At 40.8% G+C, this 17,522-nt stretch overlaps 1 protein-coding gene across 1 annotated transcript in view; it reads right to left on the bottom strand.

Annotated features, from left to right (window-relative positions):
* Positions 1-8,052: 8,052 nt before the first annotated feature.
* The window catches only part of LOC134341126 (ABC-type oligopeptide transporter ABCB9-like), a 32,054-nt gene continuing 22,584 nt past the window's right edge, over positions 8,053-17,522 (bottom strand). Inside the window, exons 11-12 of the mRNA XM_063038899.1 lie at positions 16,297-16,433; positions 8,053-8,536 (exon numbers count right to left, since the gene is read on the bottom strand). Coding sequence (XP_062894969.1) covers positions 8,330-8,536; positions 16,297-16,433 — 344 coding nt within the window. The 3' untranslated portion in view covers positions 8,053-8,329. The remainder of the gene's footprint in view (positions 8,537-16,296; positions 16,434-17,522) is intronic.

The following is a 17,522-nucleotide window of genomic DNA, read 5'->3' as shown; positions in this document are numbered from 1 at the left end:
CTCTTAATATCAATATGCTCAAGCTTTTCAGGCCGCTGTAAGTCATCCCAACAATCGCAATATCCTTTTCCGTACTGAATACCGAAGCAAAATATTCATTAAGTACCTCTGCTATTTCCTTCGGTTCCATACACACTTTTCCACTGCAACTGATCTGTATTGCACTGTATTCTTTTCCAGTCTTCTACACTATCCACAACTCCACCGATCTTGGTATCATCTGCAAATTTACTAACCCACCCATCTACATTTTCATCCAGGTCATTTATATACATCTCAAACAGCAGAGATCCCAACACAGATCCCTGTGGAACCCCACTAATTACAGACCTCCAGCTCGAATAAGTCCCTTCAACCACTATCTTCTGTCTTGTATGCACAAGCCAAGTTCTGAATCCTACCAGCCAATTTGCCGTGGACCTCATGCATCTTAATCTTCTGGATTAGCCTCCCATGAGGGACTTTGTAAAACGCCTCACAAAAATCTATAGACAATATCCACTGCCCTATCCTCATCACCTTGTCAACAAACTCTATCAGGTTGGTAAGGCACAACCTGCCATGCATAAGCCATGTTGGCTCTCCCTAATTAGACCATGGGTTTCCAAATGCTCATATATCCTATCCCAAAGAATTTTCTCCAGCAATTTCCCTACTACTGATATAACACAGCAGTCTATCGTTCCCAGGATTTTCCCTTGTTCTCATCTTAGAGGTACTACATTCACCATTCTCCAGTCCTCTGGGACATTGCCTGTGGCTACAGAGGACACACAAATACTGGCCAAGGCAGCAGCAATCCTGCCTTCTTCAATAACCTGGGAGTAAATCCCATCAGTCCTTTCCACCTTAATCCTCATTAGCAGGCCCAACACTTCCTCCTCCTTGACCTCCAAACACCCTAATGTATTTATACACTCAGCACTGATCTCCTGGTCATTTTCCTTGGTAAATACTGAAGCAAAGTACTCATTAAGTACCTCACTCATTCTCCAAATCCAAGCAAATATTCCTCTTTTGTCCTTGAGAGATCTCACACTCTCAATAGTTATCTTCCTGCTCCTGACACATATATATACATGAAAAAAAATGAGAATGAATATACCTTGGGATTCACCTTAATCCTTGCCAAGAACTTTTCATGGCCCCTCCTGGCTTTCCTAACTCCCTTCTCTCGTTATTTACTGCTTTCTTTATACTCCTTCTGTACTTCATTTGATCCCAATTAACCCTTCTTTGTTTCTGTTCTTTCCTTAGCTACCCTCTTACTTCTAATATAAAGGTTTTAGGTATCTCCTTACCCTTACTTATTAAGGAGACTTCATGTTCCTTTAAGCCCTCCCAAGTTCTTTCTATCACCGTGCCAATTTTGGATCCAATTCACCAACACCCCTCCAATTCTATATGCCCTCTATTCAGCCCATTGAGTTTGCTCTGCCATTAGATCATGGCTGATTTATTACTCCTCCCAACTCCTGATAACCTTTGACACACTGATTAACCAGGACTTATCAAACTAGTTATCAAAAATTGATCTTGATCAGCTGTGTAAGTGAGCCGAGGATTGGACATAAAGGGAAGGGCCCTCGGTTGTTCTGTGGAACAGAGGGACCTCAGGCATACCTCACTGGTGGTGAAGATGATGTTGGGTACACTGGCCCTCATCAGTCAGGACACTGAGTTCAGGAACTGGGATGTTATCTTACAGTTGTATAATATGTTGGTTAGGCCACACTTGGAGTAATGTGTGCAGTTTTGGTCATCCTGTATTAGGAAAGACATTATTAAACTGGAAAGAATGCAGAGAAGATCTATGAAAATGTTGCCAGGGCAAACGCCAGGGTTATAGTGAGAAGATAGGACTTGGAATGCAGATCAAAAGGATAACCTCACAGAGATATAAAAAATCATGAGAGGCAGAGATAGGGTGAATGCACAGACATTATTCCCTGAAAATAGAGGGAATAGGTTTGAGATGAGAAGTGGGAAATTTAAATGTAAAAGGGACCTGAGGGACGAACACGCAGAGGAAGTGGCTGAGGCAGGAACACAATTACAACATTAAAAGACATTTAGATAAGTACATGAATAGGACTCGGGACCAAACTAGAAAATGGAACTAGCTTGGTGGGCAGCATGTTTGGCATGGACATTGGGGTGAAGGGCATGGTCTCATGCTGTGTTACTCTAGACTCTACGACATTGACCACTCTGCTATACAACAGAGCCAATCATTATGTTGCAGATTTGGCTGCTGCTGTTATTTTCTCTGAGAGGCTGCGCCACAAACAGTATCCATACCGATATGATAGTTGAGGGTGGTGGGACAACCACAGGAGAGTCCTGCACTAACTGCCTCCCCTCCTGGTAGTCACCCATGTATTTGAGCGAACCTTTACTGTGACCACCTCCCTTAAACTCTCTGTAAGGTTCTTGGTGAATCCAATTGCTGTTCCAATCTGTGCGATCTGAGAGGACACACTCCCTGCAGATAGTCGCCAGGGACACTTGACTGTTCCCTGTCGGCTCATATTTCATAGGTGGAGCACACCACCTGACTGTCCACTTTATATTTACTGATGTAACTAAAAGGAATCATATTACCTCATCCTACTGAATTGCTGCTCGGGCTGCTTGCCAAAGCCTCAGTATGAAAAAGTACATACCGTTTATAACCACAGTGATGTAATTTATAAAGGGACTTTACAAGGTATTGGCGAAAATCACTCTGGGGACCGACCATTGTTTGGGATGGGAGTTGGGAAAACCCCTTAGCAAAGCTGTGGTTAACTCATGAGTGAGTGTGTAATATCCAAAAGAAAATGAATGCAATGTCTCATGTTTCCAGTGATAGTGAAAGTCATTGGTAAATACTTGTTGCTGTATGCGAGTTTAAAAACAGAACTCTAAATGTGTTTATTTAGATGGAACTGCAGTCAGACAGCAAGGGACAATACTGGGATACTGTCGAGTGAAAGACGTAGAGAGCACTTTAGAGTGAGCTTTTCAGCTGGTATGTAGCAAACCGAACAAGAGGTAGGGGACAGTGGAGAGGCAATTCCAGCTTTAGTTTTGAGAAAATGAACCTGGGCATGTGACATGAGAACAAGTGAGAGTGGACCTTTGTAGCAGTGATCGTAATTGACAGTTATGAAAAAGCCCAACATTACATTGAGTCGCAGAGTCACACAGTATGGAAGCAGGTACTTTGGTCCAATCGGTACATAACAACCAAGATTCCCACCTAAGCTAGTCCTAGTTTCCCACAACTCTCGAAACCTCTCCTATCCATGTACCTGTCCAAGTAGCTTTTAAATAAGGTTAATGTACCTGCCTCAACCACTTCCTCTGGCAGCCGATTCCATAAACTGACCATCTTCTGGGTAAAATGTCTTCCCTCTTGCTCTAAAGCTCTTTCCTCTAGTTTTTGATTCTCGACCCTGGGAAGACAGTGCACATTGACTCCAATTATGCCTTTCATGATTTCATCCAGTCAATAAAATCACCCCTCCTTCTCCTATGCTCCAATGAAAAATGTCCCAGCTTGCTCAGCCCTGTTCCATTACAGTCCCCTGAGTCCTGAAAACATCATGGTGAATACTTAGTGCACTCTTTTCAACTTAATGGCCTCTGTCCTCTTGGTCCTTTCCTTTTAGAGAACAGGACTCAACACAATATTCTAAATGGCCTCATCGCCGTCTTGTATAACTGCAACATTACATCCCTACGTCTATACTCAGTACCACGAATGAACATGGCCAGCTTGCCAAATCATGCTCATTATCCTATCTACCCGCAAAGCCTCTCAGGAAAGCATGTGTATGTGCTCCTGGGTCTCTCTGTCCTACATCATTCCCTGGGACCCTAGTGCTCACTTGGAAAGTCATAACCTGATTTGCTTTCCCAAAATGCAAAACCTCACAATTATTTGAAATAAACCCTATCTGCTATTCCACAGAACACTTAACCACCTGATCAAGACCCCTCTATAAACATGGCAGGTGATTTGATCACCTACCTACAGGAAAGATAGCAATAAAATTGAAAGAGTACAGAGAAAATTTACAAGGAACACACATAAAGTCCCATGATCCTCTCATATCCCTTTTGCCAATCACCTGTCCAGCTCTTGGCTCCATCGCTCCCCCTCCTGTCTTCTCCTATCATTTTGGATCTCCCCCTCCCCCTTTCAAATCTCTTACTAACTCTTCTTTCAGTTAGTCCTGACGAAGGGTCTCGGCCCGAAACGTTGACTGTACCTCTTCCTATAGATGATGCCTGGCCTGCTGCGTTCACCAGCAATTTTTATGTGAGTTGCTTGAAATTCCAGCATCTGCAGATTTCCTCATGTTTGCGTTTTTAAAATTTACAAGGATGTTGCCGGGTGGGAGGACCTGAGTTATAAGATTAAATAAGTTAGGACTTTATTCCTTAGAATGTAGAAGATTTAGAGATTTGACTGAGGTGAACAAAATTGAGGGGTATAGATAGGGCAAGCTGGTTTTTCCCACTGTGGTTGGGTGGGACTATTACTAGAGGTTATGGGTTAAGGGTGAAAGGTGAAAAGTTAAAGGGGAACATGAGGAAAACTTCTTCACTCAGAGGGTCGTGAGAGTGTGGAATAAGCTGCCATTGTAAGTGGTGCATGCGAGCTCGATTTCAATGTTTAAGAGAAGTTTGGATAGGTACATGGATGGCAGGGGTACGGAGTGTTATGGTCCCAGTGCAGTTTGATGGGAGTAGGCAGTTTAAATGGCTCAGCATGGACTAGTTGGGCCAAAGAGCCTGTTTCTGTGCTGTATTTTTCAATGACTCTATTCTCAGTTGGGGGCAGGCCAGCATTACTTGACTAAGGAGTGATTTAGAAAGCATTCAAGGAAGATTCTGAAGAGAGGCTTTAACAATGCAGCACTTGCTAGTGCTAAGCAGATGGGTTAGAATAGATTATGTGCTCAAACTCTGAAGTGGGTCTTAAACCCACAACTTCTAACGCAGATGAGACATGGTCTGTTCACTTTTAATACAGGAGACAAGGAACTTAAGTGACTACCTAAGAGGTAACTCTTTTTGGTTAATGATATCACATCAGCGCCAATATGGCTTTGTACCTACCCCCCTCCAGAATTTCCAACAATCTCCCCCGCCACTCACCTTCTCTACATTCCTCACTCACTCAACACCCAGCTCACTCCACTACGAAATGTATCTAATCAGATTTCAAATGATAAAAAATAAATGGTATGTTCTTTTTCAGCCATTTTTGAGCATTGCATGTCATTTTTAGCTTTCAAAAATAGCTTTGAATTACACCAGGTTTTCTGAAAACTGCTAATAATTCTCATCTTAAACTTCCTGTATACAAGTTGGGTTTTATGTGATCCTTTGTCTAGCTAAGAGAACACCAAATTGTACAGCACAGAACTGGTTCTTCGACCCATAATGTTACCAAATTTAACTCATCCCCCCCCTGGCAGCACATGACCCATATCCTTTCATTCCCTGTGTATTCAATAGTCTGTCTAAATGTCTCTTTAACACTAAAGCATCTGCCTCCACCACCATCCCAGGCACCCACCATTCTGTGTGAAAAAAATTGTCCTGCACACTGCCTTTAAAACTTTCCCATTCTGTTTAAAACTACGTTCTTAAAGTTTGCCTTGGAGAAATGACAATCTTTTTAAAAAAGACATTTTTAAAGAAAAATAGTGAATTACTCCCTTTAAATAAGCAGGTACCTATTTATGGACGTTTACCATTTAAATTGGTTACTGATTCATTTACATATTTAGGGATAACAATTACGAAAAAATATAAAGATTTATTTAAAGCTAATTTTTTACCTTTAATTGATCAGATTAAACTTTTGTTTACTAAATGATCACCAATCTCCTTGTCTTTGATTGGTCGGATTAATGCTATTAAAATGATCATTTTGCCCAAATTTCTATATGTTTTTCAATCGATTCCAATTTTTATCCCAAAATCTTTTTTCGATAATGTTGGTTCAAAAATTTCCTCATATATATGGCAGAACAAAAATCCTAGGTTAGGTAAAAGGTTTTTACAGAAATCTAAAAAGGACGGGGGGCTTGCCCTCCCAAATTTTAGATTCTATTATTGGGCAATTAATATTCAATATTTAAAATTTTGGTTACGAGATTTGGATGTATCTTTAAATCCATATTGGGTAAATCTTGAATGTAATTCATTACAAGGGTTTTCCTTGGGTTCGGTTTTAGGAACTTCGCTTCCTTTTACTTCTTCTAAATTCTATAAACAAATGAATAATCCAATAGTTAAGCATACTTTACGTATATGGTTTCAATTTCGGAGATTTTTTGGGTTTAATCAATTTATTCTAGCAAGTCCTATTATATCTAATTTCCTTTTTCAACCTTCCACTATGGATCAAGCTTACTTTGATTGGAAAACCAAAGGTATAATATCTTTTCGTGACTTATTTTTGGATAATTGTTTCATGTCTTTTGATCAACTCTCTAATAAATATAACTTACCCAGATCTCACTTTTTTAGATACCTACAGATTAGAAACTTTTTAATCACTCTTTCTCCTAATTTTCCACACCCATATCCAATGGACACTTTGGATAAAATTTTAGATCTAAATCTCTCTCAGAAAAGTGTAGTAGCAATTATATATAATTATGAATTTATGTCCTGATGTTTCCAATAAAATTAAAACTGATTGGGAAAGAGAATTTAAGATTACTATACCGATTGAAAAATGGGAAAAATTCTTCAGTTAGTTAATTCATTCTCTATATGTGCTAAACATGTGTTGATACAGTTTAAAGTACTGCACAGGGCTCATATGTCCAAAGATAAACTATCTCGTTATTATTCTTATATTAATCCAATATGTGATAGATGTCATTCCAAGATAGCCTCTTTAACTCACATGTTTTGGTCATGTCCTTTGTTGGAAAAATATTGGAAAGATATTTTTGATATTACTTCAATGGTTTTGAATACAGACTTACAACCTCATCCAATTACTGCTATTTTTGGATTACCAATGATAGACTCAAATCATTTAACCTCTTCAGCTCGTCGGATGATTGCATTTCTTTCTTTAATGGCTAGAACATCCATTTTGCTGAATTGGAAAGAGATTAACCCTCCTACTGTATTTCACTGGTTTTCACAAACCATGTTGTGTTTAAATTTGGAAAAAATTAGAAATGTGGTTTATGACCCTTCCATTAAATTTGAAAAAACTTGGAGGCCATTTATTCAGCATTTTCATTTGATGTAATTTGATCATTCCAAACTTGTTTTATCTCTCTGTACTGTTGGTGGAGAGGAATGGAGTCGTCGACACTAAGGTTTTCTTTTCTTCCATTTTTAAGTTGTTAGTATTGTCCAAGTCTTTTAGTTTAGTTGACTAATTCTGTTTAGTTTTATTTTGTTTTTGGGGGATGAGGTTTGCTTTTTTTTTCTTTTTCATGTTTTTTCGTCAGTTTTTTTTTGTTTTGTATTATTCATTGCTATTTTACACGATTGGGAGCTTTGTCAACTTATACTATTTGGTCTTACAATTACTCATTTTAAGTGCAACAATGTATCTCCTACTATTTCTATTATTGTTAAGTTTTGTTTCCATTTTATCAAATTAATAAAAAGATTGAAAAAGAAAGAAAGAAAGAAAGAAAAATAAAACTAATCCAAGTGCTGTTCCTGGATTATATATTAAAGCACATTTCAAGTATTTTTCCAAGAGTACAAGAGGGTAATGTCTGTTTCTATAAATATATATATACATACCTGTACGGGCCCCAGCCAAGGCAACGTGTTGTGTCCTTGAGCAAGGCACTTAATCACACATTGCTCTGCGACAACACTGATGTCAAGCTGTATGGGTCCTAATGCCCTTCCCTTGGACAACATTGGTGTCGTGGAGAGGGGAGACTTGCAGGATGGGCAACTGCCAGTCTTCCATACAACCTTGCCCAGGCCTGCGCCCTGGAGAGTGAAGACTTTCCAGGCGCAGATCCATGGTCTCGCAAGACTAATGGATGGCTTATTTACATATCTGTATATACCTTTTTTATTTTGTCACTTCGGTCCATTGACCAGTTGGCAAATCATTCCATGCTGTTTTACACCTGGTTTGCAAATATAATGAAATGAAATAACAGCCATAAACTATCTAAACTTCAAAACAAATTCACAACATTTCAACTGCAAATATCAACAAACAATTCTAAAATGATTTACTGATTCGGTTTAAAATTTCTCCTAAGTTTCAAACGACTGTACAGCATCAAAGCAAGTGGGTCCATGTCCAATAGTATCCAGGTACTTGGGTTTACTCTCCATTATTGGACTTTATGAAGTCTCTGTGAACTAATCTGTAGTATTGTCCTTTTGCTTGCAGCAATTCACAGTGAGATCCTTCCTCCACTATGGACCCGTTCTCCATCACCAGGATTTTATTTGCCCTTTCCACTGTTTTCAGACGATGAGCAATGACTACAATTGCCTGATCTTGGAATTTGGACAACTCCTGCTGAATCTGGAAGAGTTAATACAGAATGTTAGAGATTCTGCAGGTGCTGAAGATCCAGAGCAACACAGACAAAATGCTGGAAGAACTTAGCAGGTCAGGCAGCATATATGAAAAAGAATATAAAGCTGATGCTTCAGACCAAGACCCTTCATCCATCCTGATGAATGGTGTTGGTCCAAAACATTGACTGTTTCAACACCACGGTGGTTGGCCTGGTCAGAGGGGATGACGAGACGGCCTACAGGGACGAGGTCCAGCACCTGGCTGCGTGGTATGCCGACAACAACTTGGCCCTTAACACCTAGAAGACCAAGGAGATCATTGTGGACTTCAGGCATGCCAGGAGTCACACTCATGTCCCCATCTACATCAACAGAGCTGTGGTGGAGTGTGTATCAAGCTTCAAATTCCTTGGTGTCCACATTTCCGAGGATCTCACCTGGTCCCTGAACTCCTCCATCCTGATCAAAAAGGCGTAACAGTGCCTTTATTTCCTGCAGAGCATCAAGAAAGCTCACCTCTGTCCCAGGATACTGACGGACTTTTACCGCTGTACCATTGAGAGCATACTCACCAACTGCATCTCAGTGTGGTATGGCAATTGTCCCGTATTGGACTGCAAAGCACTCAAGCGTGTGGTGAAAACTGCCCAGTGGATTATCGGCACCCAATTGCCCACCATTGAGAACATCTACCATAAACGCTGCCTGGGCAGGGTGAAAAGCATCATCAAGGATGCATCTCACCCTAAGCATGGACTTTTTACTCTCCTCCCATCTGGTAAGCGCTACAGGAGCCTCTGCTCCCGCACCAGCAGGCACAGGAAGAGCTTCTTCCCTGAGGCCGTGACCCTGCTGAACCTCACATCACAGCGCTAAGCAGTATTGCACCCATATTGTACTGTCTCTTTTGTAAATAACACTATTCTTTGCATTTCTGGTTAGGTGCTAACTGTATTTCATTGGCTTTGTATCTGTACTCGGCACAATGACAATAAAGTTGAATATAATCTAATCTAATCTAAATTTCCATAGATGCTGCCTGTGCTGCTGAGTTTCTCCAGTATTTTGTGTGTGTTAATACAGAAGATTATTGCACTGGCATCATTCAGATTTATTTCAGGTGCAATATTCACTTGCACTCTCCAAGGATACAGGATGGGTAAGTAAAGTATCTCCCAACCCAATGTAGACATTCCAATTAAACTCATTTGGCACTGGTGGGTAAACCATTTGGCTTGTATGCCCAACACAACTCTCTCTACTAAATAAAAATCATAGGATCAAGGATGCTCTGAAAGCGAACTTCAGTGGGAGGAATCTCTGGCCCATGATGGGGAGGAAGCATTCTGAGTGGTATTAAGAACTTAGCGTTCACGCACCAGGAACACTCTGAAGCCCCATATATGTGGTTGGAGTACACTACCTCATACCCACCATCAGACACCTCCTGATCCACCTGTGGCTGTCTGCAAGTCTGCAGAACTCTCAGAAATGGAGTGGAAGCAAATCATTCTCAAGAAGGCATCCAAGGGAGTGAGTGAAGTGGAGGGAGGACAGAGTTTTGCATATCTTGAGTTTTCCCGTCAGCAAATGATCTCACCCCAAATACCAATTAGAATCATCCCAAGATTCCAGAAGGGTTGAAGGAAAAGAGCCAGCGGGGCAAACGGGATAGCGTAAACAAGAGTGAAATATGGGTTCAATAATCACCTTGTGCTGGAAATGTTAGGAATTTTCCTGCAAATGTTAGGACTCCAGGGTATCAAAAATGGAGCTGTAAACCAAATGTATTCACATTGTGGCAAAAAGGTGGAAGATTCTGGCAGGATATCAAAATGTCAGCTATTATTTCTGCAGGTCGGTGAAACTTATCAATACTGTTTACAGGATAATCTGCAAACAAACTCAGGCTGTGCCACATTGGGAGAGGTGATCCGAAATTTAGATAAGGGGGGGCAGTTTTGGGAATAGGCGAGTTAGAGAGTGCTGAGGGGGAAACTTTAAATCTTCATTACTGAAAACAAGGTTATCAGTGATAGAATGATTAAAATCAAAGATGACCAAGTGGAAATAGTGTATACATCAAGAATTATTTGGCTGGAGGATACAAAGGCACAGAGAGGAGAGTTAGGAGACAATCAAGGTTTTGAATGTCCTCAGGTTTACTAGTGGGATTGAGCCAGCTAGTCATGTCACACCCTGTAGTAAAAGAGATAAAGATGAGGGCTTTGGCCACATCCAGAGGCACGATCCATTCATTCAGTAGCATAAACAAGCTCAAATATTTAAATCTGAGGATAGAATGCTAGTGCCAATAATAGTAGTGATAAAACTACTGTATATTCAATTTACCAATTTCTTCAGGAATGGAATTTTCCTGGTCTGGTTGTAACCCCAGGCCCATGAGTGTGATTAACTACAAAACTTCTTGGTTCCTGGGCAATCCTCATGTGAATCAGGAGAAGGAGGAGACTTAGCCCCTGGAGACACCTCCCCCTGTAGTCACATCACAGCTGATGAGACTACAACCTCAACCTTCTGTTACTATTTCCAGTAACTTTTCATCCTCCCTGCTGATCAAGTATCTTCTAATTCTGACTTAATAATATTCAAAGGTTGCTTCCACTGCCCCTTTATAAAGACTTTCCAAAGATTCCTGACCCCTTATAATGAAACGGTGAGTACTAGTTCGAGATTCTCTCGCAAGAGGAAACAATCTCCACAGCACTCCATTAAAACTCCTCAGGACCTTACAGGTTTTTCCTCAAGTCCTCTTGCACTCTTCTAAACTCTAGTGAATTCAAGGTCAGACTGTCTGGCCCTTCCTTATATGATAAACTGCAGATTCAAGTAATTAATCTAGTGAACCTCTTTCATAATGAAATAGATCAATTCTGTAAAGTATGATTGCCCCAAACCCCTATGTAGCCAAAACATAGAAGTCACAACTTTTGTATTCATTTCTCCTTACACAGGACCATAACATTCTATTTACTCACTGCACCTGCACTCTAGCCTTATGAGAAATATGCACCAGGTCTCCTAGATACATCTGCATCTCAGGGTCCTGTAATCTCTTGGCAAAATATGCATTCTTACTTTTAAAAAATCCTGCCAAAATGAACATTTTTCACATTATTAGCAAGATCGGTGCCCACTTGCTTAACCTACCTACACCTTCTCAAGTCCTCTTCACAACTTGTTCTCCTTCTTTTTTCTATTTATTTATTTATTTATTTATTTATTTATTTATTAAATTTTATTTTTATTTGGATAAGGAATTCACAATTATCATGTACTTTTTTCACACATATAACCTTTTCCATTTTTTAATATGTATAAAACTACAATTATTTATACATTCTTAAGTACACATTGAGATGATATAAAAGCAAAATAATCATTTAAATAGATAATTATGTACTGTGGTAAATCTAACCTATTAGGCTAAGTAATGAAATTAGTTGTTAAGAAAAATGGTAATAATAGTTTCCATACAACCCTTCTGGACCATTTCCACTGGTCCAAAATGTTGCATACAAGCCTATATACCAACCATTGTAGGTGTTTATATCCCAATTTGTTCGTGCTTGTTCCTGCCCGCAGACATAATTATCCAATCCCTATGTACTTATTTACTTAATTTTTTCATTTTTTTTTTATCCCTTTCCCAAATCTTTCCCTTTACTTGTGTTAATTCTCTATTTTCCAAAAAAAAACAACAAACATTTAGACTAGGGGTGCTTACGTTAGCAATATTACTGTGTTGATGAGAAGAGCAATATAAATCATTAGGAGAGTCATCTAAAGTCTGCTCGCATTGGGGTTATATATTCAATCCATTTATTCCAGATTTGATAAAATGTTTCTTTTTGAGTTCTCAGGGAGTAGGTCAACTTTTCCATTTTAAATATTTCCAAGATAATTTCGTACCAATCTTCTAATGTAGGTGGTATTGGATTTAGCCATTTTCTAGTGATTGATTTCTTACTTGCCGCTAAGAGGGCCTGCAGCAACTTTATATCTTCCTTCTGTTCAAGGAACAATACATGCCCCAAATAGAGCGTCTCAAAGTTCAGAGGTATCTGGGACCTAAGTACCTTAACTAATGTTCTATGAATACCTTCCCAAAATAGACTTAATTTAGGGCAATCCCAGAAAATATGAAAATGATTTGCCTCCTTAGAGCCGCACCTTCTCCAACACATCACATTTGTATCTTTATATTTTTCCTGATATGGGGAACTTGTTCTCCTTCTTTTGTGTAATCAGCAACCCTACCTTCAGTGCCTTCATGTCATCTGTATAATCTGTGAAAAGTTGTGGCCCCAGCACCAAACTTCGTGGCACACCACTCGTTACATTTTGAAAACACCCTGTTATGCCAACTGTTTATTACCTGTAGGCCAGTGAATCTTCCGTCTATACAATGTATCACCATCTACTCCATATATTTTATCCCCACCACAATAGCCAGTGATACATCACGTTTCCAAATGGTTTCTGTTGCTGTGTGATAAAACACTTCCCAGAAACTGAGTCACACAATGACTCCAAAGTGTTGCTCATCAGATAACCCCAGTCTAATCCTAAACAAATTAAATCTCTTACAGCCCACATCATTTCTTCGGATACCAAGTATTCTGGATTTCCTAAATGATAGCCAAGGGTCTCAGCTGGCCATCATTTACAGTAGTAACCAATTCCAATGGGTAAGTGTCATCTTGGGTGTAGCATTGATGTTTGAGTCAGAGTTTTACAGAATAGAAATTCTTGATGCCATTTCTCTAACATCTTGTATTTAGATAAGTGTAACTGTAAGATTTAATGTCAATGTTATTCAAACAGTATTTAATTTACTACCTTTTAGAAAACTGATTTGTGTGATACAAATATTTTGATTATTTACCTCTTTTAACCATTTAAAATTAATATTTGACAATGGATAATGAACAAAGTTCTTGGCTTTCACAGATTTCACTACACTTGGTTCTCTGCTATTTTTCTTTGAATATTGCCAGGTCACAATAATAGACAATAGGTGCAGGAGTAGGCCATTCGGCCCTTCGAGCCAGCACCGCCATTCACTGTGATCATGGCTGATCATCCACAATCAGTATCCAGTTCCTGCCTTCTCCCCATATCCCTTCACTCCGCTATGTTTAAGACCTCTATCTAACTCTTTCTTGAAAGCATCCAGAGAATTGGCCTCCACTGCCTTCTGAGGCAGAGCATTCCACAGATCCACAACTCTCTGGGTGGAGAAGTTTTTCCTCAACTCCGTTCTAAATGGCCTACCCCTTATTCTCAAATTGTGGCCTCTGGTTCTGGACTCCCCCAACATCGGGAACATGTTTCCTGCCTCTAGTGTGTCCAATCCCTTAATAATCTTATATGTTTCTATCAGATCCCCTCTCATCCTTCTAAATTCCAGTGTATACAAGCCCAGACTCTCCAATCTTTCAACATATGACAGTCCCGCCATCCTGGGAATTAACCTCGTGAACCTACGCTATACTCCCTCAATAGCAAGAATGTCCTTCCTCAAATTTGGAGACCAAAACTGTACACAATACTCCAGGTGTGGCCTCACCAGGGCCCTGTACAACTGCAGAAGGACCTCTTTGCTCCTGTACTCAACTCCCCTTGTTATGAAGGTCAACATGCCATTAGCTTTCTTCACTGCCTGCTGTACCTGCATGCTTACTTTCAGTGACTGATAAACAAGGACACCCAGATCTCGTTGTACTTCCCCTTTTCCTAACTTGACACCATTCAGACAGTAATCTGCCTTCCTGTTCTTGCCACCAAAGTGGATAACCTCACATTTATCCACATTAAACTGGATCTGCCATGCATCTGCCCACTCACCCAACCTGTCCAAGTCACCCTGCATTCTCATAACATCCTCCTCACATTTCACACTGCCACCTAGCTTTGTGTCATCTGCAAATTTGCTAATGTTACTTTTAATCCCTTCATCTAAATCATTAATGTACGTTGTAAATAGCTGTGGTCCCAGCACCGAGCCTTGCGGTACCCCACTAGTCACTGCCTGCCATTCTGAAAGGGACCCGTTAACCCCTACTCTTTGTTTCCTGTCTGCCAACCAATTTTCTATCCATGTCAGTACCCTACCCCCAATACCATGTGCTCTAATTTTGCACACTAATCTCCTATGTGGGACGTTATCAAAGGCTTTCTGAAAGTTCAGGTACACTACATCCACTGGCTCTCCCTTGTCCATTTTCAAAGTTACATCTTCAAAAAATTCCAGATTGGTCAAGCATGATTTCCCCTTCGTAAATCCACGCTGACTTGGACTGATCGTGTTACTACTATCCAAATGTGCTGCTATTTCATCTTTTATAATTGACTCCAGCATCTTCCCCACAACTGATGTCAGACTAACTGGTCTATAATTGCCTGCTTTCTGTCTCCCCCCTTTCTTAAAAAGTGGGATAACATTAGCTACCCTCCAGTCCTCAGGAACTGATCCTGAATCTATAGAACATTGGAAAATGATTACCAATGCGTCCATGATTTCTAGAGCCACCTCCTTAAGTCCCCTGGGATGCAGACCATCAGGCCCTGGGGATTTATCAGCCTTCAGTCCCATCAGTCTATCCAACACTGTTTTCTGCCTAATGTGAATCTCCTTCAGTTCCTCCGTTACCCTAGGTCCTCCGGCCACTATTACATCTGGGAGATTGTTTGTGTCTTCCCTAGTGAAGACAGATCCAAAGTACCTGTTCAGCACATCTGCCATTTCCTTGTTCCCCATAATAAATTCACCCGTTTCTGTCTTCAAGGGCCCAACTTTGGTCTTAACTAATTTTTTCCTCTTCACATACGTAAAGAAGCTTTTACTATCCTCCTTTATATTTTTGGCTAGCTTACCTTTGTATCTCATCTTTTCTCCCCGTATGCCTTTTTAGTTATCCTGTGTTGCTCTTTAAAAGTTTCCCAATCCCCCGGCTTCCCGGTCATCTTTGCTATGTTATACTTCTCTTTTATTTTTATACTGTCCTTGACTTCCCTTGTCAGTCACGGTCTCCCCTTACTCCCCTTAGAATCTTTCTTCCTTTTTGTAATGAACTGATCCTGCACCTTCTGTATTATTCCCAGAAATACCTGCCACTGTTGTTCCACTGTCATCCCTGTTAGGGTATCTTTCCAGTCAACTTTGGCCGGCTCCTCCCTCATGGTTCCATAGACCCCTTTGTTCAACTGTAATACTGACACTTCCGATTTTCCCTTCTCCCTCTCAAATTGTAAATTAAAACATCATATTATGGTCACTACCTCCTAATGGTTCCTTTACCTTGAGTTCGCTTATCAAATCCGGATCATTACACGACACTAAATCCAGAATTGCCTTCTCCCTGGTAGGTTCCAGTACAAGCTGCTCTAAGAATCCATCTCGGAGGCACTCCACAAACTCCCTTTCTTGGGGTCCAGTACCAACCTGATTTTCCCAGTCTACCTGCATGTTGAAATCCCCCATAACAACTGTAGCATTACCTTTGCAACATGCCAATTTTAACTCTTGAGAATGTGCTTCCATTGCGTGGCCACTAACTACATTCTTGGCCCAAAGCTTCTGCCACTTGCATTTTCATGAATCTCCTCACTTTACTACTGCCCATGCTAGGATCCTCCGCCTGGATCTCATGTTTGGTCTTCCCTCTTCGTAAGTACCTTCAAACGGGAACTCATGGTTCTACCTAACTCAGTCAGAAGAATTGGAATGAAACGTCTTACCAAGTGCTCAGTTTCTACATCCAGGGAACTGGTGGCTTCATCCAGGATGAGAACCTTTGGGTCTCGGACAATGGCTCGGGCAAGTGCAATCCTCTGTTTCTGCCCTCCGGAGAGATGACCTCCCTTTTCTCCAACATCTGTGAAGAGATTTTGCAATCAGATTGTAATGCCCATGCCCCATCTTACATACAAGAGTGAACATGCTCTTTGTTTAAAGCCTAGGTTCCAAAATTATGGATATGGTATAACAAGTGTAACGTAGAGAGAGTTATACACACAGAAACAGGCATTCAGTCAGAGTTCATTTGGACCTTCGAGAACCACTTTTGCACTATTCCTAAATACATAGAAACATAGAAAATAGGTGCAGGAGTAGGCCATTCGGCCCTTCAAGCCTGCACCGCCATTTATTATGATCATGGCTGATCATCCAACTCAGAACCCCGCCCCAGCCTTCCCTCCATACCCCCTGACCCCTGTAGCCACAAGGGCCATATCTAACTCCCTCTTAAACATAGCCAATGAACTGGCCTCAACAGTTTCCTGTGGCAGAGAATTCCACAGATTCACCACTCTCTGTGTGAAGAAGTTTTTCCTAATCTCGGTCCTAAAAGGCTTCCCTTCTATCCTCAAACTGTGACCCCTCGTTCTGGACTTCCCCAACATCGGGAACAATCTTCCTGCATCTAGCCTGTCCAATCCCTTTAGGATCTTATACGTTTCAATCAGATCCCCCCTCAATCTTCTAAATTCCAACGAGTACAAGCCCAGTTCATCCAGTCTTTCTTCATATGAAAGTCCTGCCATCCCAGGAATCAATCTGGTGAACCTTCTTTGTACTCCCTCTATGGCAAAGATGTCTTTCCTCAGATTAGGGGACCAAAACTGCACACAATACTCCAGGTGTGGTCTCACCAAGGCCTTGTACAACTGCAGTAGTACCTCCCTGCTCCTGTACTCGAATCCTCTCGCTATAAATGCCAGCATACCATTCGCCTTTTTCACCGCCTGCTGTACCTGCATGCCCACTTTCAATGACTGGTGTATAATGACACCCAGGTCTCGTTGCACCTCCCCTTTTCCTAATCGGCCACCATTCAGATAATAATCTGTTTTCCTATTTTTGCCACCAAAGTGGATAACTTCACATTTATCCACATTAAATTGCATCTGCCATGAGTTTGCCCACTCACCCAACCTATCCAAGTCACCCTGCATCCTCTTAG

Source organism: Mobula hypostoma (genome assembly GCF_963921235.1).
Source record: "Mobula hypostoma chromosome 5 unlocalized genomic scaffold, sMobHyp1.1 SUPER_5_unloc_3, whole genome shotgun sequence".
NCBI lineage: Eukaryota > Metazoa > Chordata > Chondrichthyes > Myliobatiformes > Myliobatidae > Mobula > Mobula hypostoma.
The sequence above is the reverse complement of the archived record's forward strand: the minus strand, read 5'-3'. Positions and strand labels throughout refer to the sequence as shown.